Raw genomic sequence first — 9322 nt, 5'->3', positions numbered from 1 at the left:
TTTCCACACTGTAGGGAATCTAATCTAAGTCTTTATGCCTCACAATGGGTGTGTAGTTGTATTGCCACAGTTGTTAATTGGATCCTGTCAATGGAAAGAGGGTCTCTGATATTGACAGAGCTAAAAATCACACAACACCAGGTTATAGTCCAACAGGTTTAAGTGGAGGCACTAGCTTTTGGAGTGCTACCCCTTCATCAGGTGGTTGTGGAGTATAAGATTGTGAGACACAGACTGTATAGCAAATGTTTACAGTGTGATGTAATTGAAATTATATATTGAAAAAGACCTGGATTATTTGGAATGACCATGTTGGTTTCTGTTCTTTCATTTGTAAATCGCAAAACTTTTTTAAAAATGAATGGACACCGCACAACAATCAACAGACAGGAGTGTTCCCTCCCAGATGGAGAATTCTTCAACAGTCCAGGATATTTGACCTCAGACCTTCAGGTGACCATCCTCCAAGGCGGACTTCGGGATAGGCAACAATGAAAAGTGGCCAAGCAGAGGCTGATAGCCAAGTTCAGTACCCATGAGGAAGGCCTCAACTGGGACCTTGGGTTCATGTCACACTACAGGTGACCATATTGCACTATACACACAGACAGACAGATGCACACACACAGACACTCCTACACACACACACACACACACACAGACACTCATGTACACACACACACACACTCGTACATACACTCTTACACATACTCCTACACACACACACACACTCACGCAGGCCCTCTCTCATACGCTCACACATACACTCCTACACTCACACGCTCACCCTCTCACAGACTTATACCTCTTTACACTCACACTCACACTCCTACACACACTTTTTCAGACACCCATAACCACTCCCACCCCCACACATGCACACATACATATATAAGTTTGTGGGGTGAATCTGTACTTGCAGAATTACATTTTACTTTGCTCAAACACTGCATGAATCCATGTAGGATTCTGTAGGTCTATTTTTTAGATTAGAATTAGTCTGAGCATTGTGGCACAGACAGTCTCACACAGGGAAGCTCACACCTTCAATACATTATCTGGGCCAACATGACACATGACAATTGTTAAAGTTCACTAAATAATGTAACTTTTAAAAAAGTTTTGCAATTTACTTGTGAATGAACTGAAACCAACATGGACATTCTAAAAGATGAGAGACTTAACAAATAATCCATGTCTTTTTCAATATATAATTTCAGTTACATCACACTGTAAATTTTTGTTATAAAGTCTGTGTCTTACAATCTTATATTGATGAAGGAGCAGTGCTCCAAAAGCTAATGCTACCAACTAAAACTGTGAGACTATAACCTGGAGTTGTGTGACTTTTAACTTTGTACAGCCCAGTCCAACACCGGCATCTCCAAATCATGATGATATTGATAGCTGCAGCTTACATAGGCCAATGAATGAGGGAAAGAGCAAGGTTGGAGTTTTCAATGAAAATTACTAGATGGTGTGAAGTTTTGACAACATAGTGTGCGACTTGACACATTTTCCACCCAGAAGTTAGTCTGCTCGACAGGTTTGGCTCCCAGTCAGGCAGAATTGGATCCTGATGTAGGAAAAGTGTATCCCAGTTGCTAATGAGATTGAAAGATGGGGATATGGGGGCAATTATTGGGATTAAAGAGGCCTGATCCTGATGAGAACTGATGCTGAATCCCAGAGGGCAGTGATCTCCTCATATAAGGGTTCAATTCCCAACCTGGGGGATTTGATCTCAATTATCCCAGCACCTAATTCTAAGAGTCATTATCTAGGGAGGGAGCATTTGTGGCTGGGTGGGGTAGTGGGGTGTGATGCAATGGAACATTTGGAGGATTGTAGATGCACTCCCACTCCTCCTGGCCTCAAAGTTGTGCTGTTAAGGCACTCATCTTCTCCTTGAAATTGTCATCACCTCCTTTAAACTGTCCTGAGGTGTGTGAAATTCAGATGGCTGGTGCTAAGCCTAAAGGAGGTTAAACCAGAGGCCACCACCTTGCCAAAATGTTTGACTTGCCAGCCAACATTCTGGGATTAATATGCTTCTCTGCCTTTGCTCCATCTGCATTAAAACTGGAAGTGGATCGGATGGAGGTGAGTTGGGTTATTTAAGTTTTTTAACATTTTAACATTGGACTCAACTTCAACCCATCCATTTTAGAGGTTAAAATTCAGTTGAAAAACATGTTTTATCAAAAAGTTAACAAGTAGCGATACTGAATATAAATGTGACACTCAACTCTTCACACACAGATTTATACCATGTGATATTTTAGAAATAGATGGATTTACTCCAGATGATCACAGCAGATTTGGCATAAGTGAAATTAAACTGACAGTTTCAACTTTACATATTTCTTCATTCCCGTAATGTTACAACTGGTGAAAAGCCAAATATTTACAGTATTTTTAAGAAAGTAGCAGCTGGGATCTGTTGGGTTGGTTTACACATCGAACTGGGAAAGGTATGCTTTTTCTAAAAGTGGAAATTTCATTAGCATTTATGGATGACTGTTACTCGAATTCTGTGCATGTATTTAATTATACATGCATAAAGTCTCAATTTCTCCTAACTAAGGTGTAGTGCAGAGCCAGCATTATAATTCAGCAATATCAGTGGGTGCTGTAGTAGTTGATGCATTTGGATACTGTATTTGTCATCAGTGCTCTGCCTGAAAGCAAATTCTTGGCTCATTGTCTACTGATGCTTCATCCTTAGCTTTTTTTGAGCAGATTTTGAGCGGGAGTGGTTTACTATTGCCTTTCACTCTCAGATGCAGGGCAAGGAGACCAGTCCCAAGCCTACCGCAGGTAGGACAGAAATCAAATCCACTCTACTGCTGAGTGTTTAACTCATATAAAAAACATTCATTGGCAATCAGAATAAACCTGCCTACTTTAAAATGTTGATAAAGCCTGGCAGTTAACTCTAAATGATAATTATCTCTTGCATTTTCCATGGCAATGCTTCTAACAATAAGAATTCACTGCCAACCAATCAGAGCAATCTTCTCAGACAATATAAATGTTGCTTTTCCTTTACTGATATTCTTGCAAATTGTTCTGATGAGGAAAAGACAAAAAAAAGTATTAACAAAATCTGTCTTTTTATTAATTTCTGTCACAGCAATGTTAACCCAATGAAGGTACTTTTCTCTGGTACCCAAACCATGATACAAGACTCATGAGAATCGGGAAGGAGACTACATGTGTTTGTGACACTTTAACATTAGCCAGTTTTAAGACTTCCCTGTTCCAAGCAGTCAACGTGCAGGTGATTTTCTGCGATATGTTGTCTTAATTATTTTCATACTAAGCACAATGACAAGAATTGACAGCTGACTTGATAACAGAATATTCCACATACAATTCCTTCATGTGGCATAAACAATGTTTTCCTGTTGGGTTGGCCAGAGTTCACATGGAGTTGGCATTGTGAAAGTGGGTGCCATCTGCTTCTATAATGTAAGCCTTTTTATGCTGCATAATTCTGCTGATGTGATAAGGATATGACTACCTAAACCTAATTGTCTACCTACTCATAAAAAAATAATTTTGAGGAACAATATTTTGACATTTCTAGCCAATACGTATCATAAAATATGTGTGCGTGTGTATACACACAGTTACATCTTAACAATAAGGAAGAGAAGGCTTCAGCAAGAATTTGTTGATCTATTGAGTGCGGTTAGAAGTCTCTCAGATGTCTTATTATTCAAATGTTTAGGCTTGAATAAGTTAAATGGAAGAGATAGGTCAAAGTAATTTTCTGGCTCTGTTAGATTTAGAAACTGAAAATTATGATTGGTATAATCTCACACTAAATACAAACATTTTACTGAGAATTTTAAACAATGCAGTTTAAATTAACTCATTCCAGTCATGCTGAGATGACTGTGTGTCATTTGAACTGAATGAAATTTGAACTGAGATCTTCCTGCTTAGTTCATTGGGATTCTTCCTGTCAATGCTTAATTTCTGTCTTTTGTTACTAATCAGACCAAATCCCCCTCAAAATATATTAGGAAGATAGTCTAGGCCCCAACTTTTTCTTAATTTTAAAGGCAAGTGTAACATGTTGTGTTCCAGAGGCAATTTGATTGGTCAAACTACTAGGCTTGAAGCAAGCACACATTTCCTTTTTACATTGTAGTTAAAATACAAATAAAAGAAGAAAAATTAGAATAAAAACTCTATTGGAAAACTTAACACATAAATAGATTATTTAACTTCTAAACAACAATAAATATAATAATATCTCATAAACACAACCTTGGCAAAGGCAAATTCAGTAAAATAGATTGTCTCACATGCAATCCTAGCAGCTGGAAGAGAATCTCAGCTTTTAGCTGTAACAGAGAGAGAAATGAAGGTTTTCACACCCAATTTGAAGACCCTAGCAACTACTAAAAGCTAAAACCACATTCCTGATTCAGTGGGTGCTTGGCCCCACCCATTCATGCTGCTTCTATTGTTCCAACTTTTAAAAAAACCCAAGGCTTCACAAGCTTCTTACTTTATTGGCTTGGAACAGACCTTATTAAAAAAAAGGACAAATATACCTCTTAAAGCCATAGTATCATCACATTTCTTTCTTCTAGCACTTGCCTTCCTTCTTATGTCATGCTGTTATGGGCCTTTTCCATAAAAGGGATTTGCATACACATGTTTTTTGAAAGAACTCATATACAATCCTCTTCTGGCTGGTTTGTTTGAACAGCTGCTGGTTGGTAAATGTATTCCCAAATTGCCTACCATTGGTTTAAGCACTTAAGTACTTCTTCCTATCCCACTGTTATTACCTGTCTGGTTTTGATCAATTTGCAGTGAGTGACTCAGACCTGGGCATTTTACAGCCCGCGGGCCATATCCAACCCTTTGGTCATTCCTGTCCAGCCCACATGAGGTTAATCTTAAATTAGAACATAAATGAAAAAGTATTTACGCCATGCACGAAATACACCTGTGTTGCTTTTGTTTTGAAAAGGATGCTTTTTTATTTACGTATGGACACGTATGTGCGTGCGTGCGTGAACAGCTAAAAGTGATGCTTGCTGGCTAGCCCTCAAAATGTCAGCTCATGCCAAGACAAGTTATGTCATATCCTACAAAATCGCCAGAAACAGTAAACCGTTTTCTGATGGAGAGTTTATTAAGGAGTGCTTGTTGGACTCTGCAGAACTAACTTACCCGGAGAAAAAGGAGGCAATTGAGAATGTGCCTCTCTCCCGGCGTGCTGTAATGAGAAGGATTGGGGACATCGCTAGAAATCTGGAGCTTCAGCTACAGCACAGAGTGGTCAAATTTGACTTTTTTTCCTTGGCTTTGGATTAGAGCTGTGGTGTACGTGACACAACCCAGCTACTCATCTTAATACGTGGGGTAACTACGGACTTTAAAATCATGGAGGAGCTGGCAGCCATGCAGTCAATGAAAGGAACAACAACTGGTAATGATTTGTTCATGGAGGTAAATGCATGTTTGGACACGTTGGGACTAAAATGGGACAAGCTGGCGGGTGTGACAACGGATGGTTGTCCAATCTAATGGGAAAAAATGTTGGACTCTTAAAGAGAATACAGGATAAAGTGACAGAAATTGACCCTGAACAGAAATTGGTATTTTTGCATTGTATTATACATCAGGAAGTGTTGTGTAAGTCAGTGTTAAAAATTAACCATGTGGTTGATGTTGTAACTAAAATAGTTAACTTCATCAGGGCAAGAGCTTTGAATCACAGGCAGTTTGTTGTACTTTTGGAGGAAAATGAGACTGAACATCGTGACATAGGCTACCACACAGCTGTCAGGTGGCTCAGCCTGGGCAAAATGCTGAAAAGTGTATGGGACCTGAGAGAAGAGATTCAAGATTTCTGTGTAAAGAAAGGGAATGGCATTCCACAGCTTTCAGATGCAGACTGGATTGCAGACCTTGGTTTTGCTGTTGATGTGACTACACTTATGAATGAACTAAATGTGAAACTGAAGTGCAAGGGCCTTTTTGTGCATGAAATGTACAACTTGGTGAAGGCTTTTATGAGAAAGTTGCAGCTTCTCTCAAGCCAAATGGAGGACAACATTCTCACCCACTTGCCAACACTGAAGGAAGCCGCACCTTCAGCTGATCACCTCCACAGGTACTCATCTATGTTAGAAGCACTGCATGGTGAATTTTCAAGGCGATTTCAAGACTTTAAAACGGTTGACAATGAAATGCACATGATTTTTTCCCCATTTACATACAATGTGGAGAATACACCGAGTGATGTTCAGCTTTAACTCATTAACCTGCAGTCTGACACACTTCTGGCAGAGTACTTTAGGTCAGTCTCACTGCTTGATTTTTACTCTTCCCTCAAAGAGGAGAACTTTCACAACAGAGAGCGGCGGGAGCTGGGCGGAAGTTCAGACGGAGTGCAAAGCCGGTCGGGAAGGTAAGTGATTACTATTAGAGTGGGTGTGTTCTAAACCCCAGGTCCTACAAAGTAGGGTCTGTCTCCCTCCCTCCTCCTCTAACCTTAATTAAGAGTCCACAGATGTGCCACAAAAAGAGGGTCTAAGGAAGTTTAGATCGAAGAGTGAGGCTTCAGCTCAGGACTCATTGACAAGGAGGTTGAGTGAAGTGATTACACCACAGTTGAAGAGGGTGAAGACATGACTGCCCAGCTGGTTCAGTGCGCTACGTGCTTGAGGTGGGAGGTCAACGACTCTGGTGTGTCTGGCTCGTATATGTGTGGAAAGTGTGTGCACATTCAGCAATTGACCGAGCATATTGCAGCGCTGACGAAAGAACTCGAAGACCTTAGGCTCATCCGAGAGAACGAGATCTTTCTGGACAAGACCTTCAGCGATGTTATTACACCAATCATGCCAGAAGAGAGCAGAAGAGAGCAAATGATGAGGAAGGCAGAGAGGAGACAGGTGCAAGAGACCCCGGGAGTCAGGAACAAGTTGAAGCTTTTGGAAGCAGAGACTGATGACACTGCCAGTTCGCAAGGCGGCCAAGTTTGTCAATCAAAAGTTGTTGCAGAGGCAGAGTGGAAGAGTCGGACATCGCACAGAGCCGTGGTAATAGGGGACTCCATCGTGAGAGGAACTGACCGGGGTTTTTGTGGCAGCAGACGGGATTTAAGGATGGTGTGTTGCTTTCCTGGTGCTAGAGTGAAAGACATCGCGGACAGAGTGCAGGAAATCCTCAAGGATGAGGGTGAAGAGCCAGAGGTGGTGGTACATGTCGGCACAAATGATGTCGGTAAGAAGAGGAGGAACATACTACAGCGAGACTTCGGAGAACTAGGAAGAAGGCTGAAAAGCAGGACGTCCAAGGTGGTTATCTCCGGTTTGCTTCCAGTTCCTCAGGCTAGTGTGGCCAGAAACAGGGAGATAATGGACTTGAACGTGTGGTTGGGGAACTGGTGCAGGAAGCAAGGATTCAAGTTCTTGGATCACTGGGGTATATTTTGTGGTAAGCATAAATTCTACAAGAGAGACGGCTTGCACCTTAATAGGTTAGGGACCAGTATTCTGGCAGGCAGGTTTTCTACTGCAACACCGCTACATTTAAACTAAGTAGCGGGGGGGGGAGGGGACAAGCTGGATGTTTAAAAAGGAAATTGAAGGGAAAGTTAGAACAAGAGAAGTCAAGAAAGACAACTGTATTAATGAGGCAGAAAACTCGGAAAGGCATCATGCTGTAAAGTTGAGTGAAATAAGGGTTGATGGGAAGGGTGAGAGCAGTAACAAATTAAAAATACTATACATGAATGCACGAAGCATTAGACATAAGATGGATGAGCTTGAGGCTCTTTTGGAAATTGGCAGATACGATATTGTGGGGATAACTGAGACGTGGCTTCAAATGGACAGGGCCTGGGAAATGAATATTCAAGGATATACGTGTTATCGTTAGGATAGACTGACGGGCAGAGGGGGTGGGGTGGCCTTGTTAGTAAGGGATGATATTCAGTCCCTTGCGCGGGGGGACCTAGAGTCAGGAGATGTAGAGTCAGTGTGGATAGAGCTTCGAAATACCAAGGGTAAAAAGACCCTCTTGGGAGTCATCTACAGGCCCCCAAACAGTAGTCTGGATGTCGGATGTAAGTTAAATCAGGAGCTGAAATTGGCCTGTCGCAAAGATGTCACTACAGTTGTTATGGGGGATTTTAACATGCAGGTAGACTGGGAGAATCAGGATAGTATTCGGCCACAAGAAAGAGACTTTGTGGAGTGCCTCAGAGATGGATTCTTAGAGCAGCTGGTGCTGGAGCCGACCAGGGAGAAGGCAATTCTGGATCTGGTATTGTGTAACGAACCAGAATTGGTCAAAGACCTCGAAGTGAAGGAGCCATTGGGAAGTAGTGACCATAATACAATAAGCTTCAATCTGCAATTTGAGAGGGAGAGGGTACAGTCGGAAGTGACAGTACTTCTGTTGAATAAAGGGAATTATGGAGCTATGAGGGAGGAGCTGGCCAAAGTTCAATGGTGCAATACCTTAGCAGGGATGACCGTGGAGGAACAATGGCGGATATTCCTGTGTATAATGCAGAAGTTGCAGGATCAGTTCATTCCTAAAAGGAAAAAAGATCCCAGGAGGAGGCATTGGCGGCCGTGGCTGACGAGGGAAGTAAAGAAACATATAAAGTTAAAAGAGAAAAAGTATAACATAGCTAAGATAAGTGGGAAAACTGAGGACTGGGAAGCTTTTAAAGAGCAACAGAGGATTACTAAGAAGGAAATACGCAGAGGTAAAATGAGGTACGAAGGTAAACTGGCCAAGAATATTAAGGAGGATAGTAAAAGCTTTTTTAGGTATGTGCAAGGCAAAAAAATGGTTAGGACAAAAATTGGGCCCTTGAAGACAGAAACAGGGGAATATATTACTAGGAACAAAGAAATGGCAGAGGACTTAAATGGGTACTTCAGATCTGTGTTCACTTGGGAAGACACAAGCAATCTCCCTGAGGTAACAGTGGCTGAAGGACCTGAACTTAAGGGAATTTATATTTGCCAGGATTTGGTGTTGGAGAAGCTGTTAGGTCTGAAGGTTGATAAGTCTCCGGGGCCTGATGGTCTGCATCCCAGGGTACTGAAGGAGGTGGCTCGGGAAATCGTGGATGCGTTGGTGATTATTTTCCAGAGTTCAGTAGATTCGGGGTCGATTCCTGAGAATTGGAGGGGGGCTAATGTTATACCACTTTTAAGAAAGGTGGGAGAGAGAAAGCAGGTAATTATAGACCAGTTAGTCTGACCTCAGTGGTGGGAAAGATGCTGGAGTCTATTATAAAGGATGAAATTACTGCACATCTGGATAG

At 41.6% G+C, this 9322-nt stretch overlaps 1 protein-coding gene across 1 annotated transcript; it reads left to right on the top strand.

The window, feature by feature from the left end:
* The first annotated feature begins 5510 nt into the window (after window positions 1-5510).
* Window positions 5511-6287, top strand: LOC148151872 (general transcription factor II-I repeat domain-containing protein 2A-like). Its single transcript, XM_087993062.1, has one exon. It carries the CDS (start codon window positions 5511-5513, stop codon window positions 6285-6287), a length of 777 nt encoding a protein of 258 aa, XP_087849188.1.
* Window positions 6288-9322: the final 3035 nt, after the last annotated feature.

This window comes from Chiloscyllium plagiosum, unplaced genomic scaffold (assembly GCF_037043375.1).
Source record: "Chiloscyllium plagiosum isolate Xiang-an unplaced genomic scaffold, Cpla_swu_hap1 HiC_scaffold_2, whole genome shotgun sequence".
NCBI classification, from domain to species: Eukaryota; Metazoa; Chordata; class Chondrichthyes; order Orectolobiformes; family Hemiscylliidae; genus Chiloscyllium; species Chiloscyllium plagiosum.
The sequence above is the reverse complement of the archived record's forward strand: the minus strand, read 5'-3'. Positions and strand labels throughout refer to the sequence as shown.

Bases quoted from the DNA above. Each gene is read 5' to 3' on its own strand.
- LOC148151872 (XM_087993062.1), top strand. From the start codon at position 5,511: ATGGGACAAGCTGGCGGGTGTGACAACGGATGGTTGTCCAATCTAATG.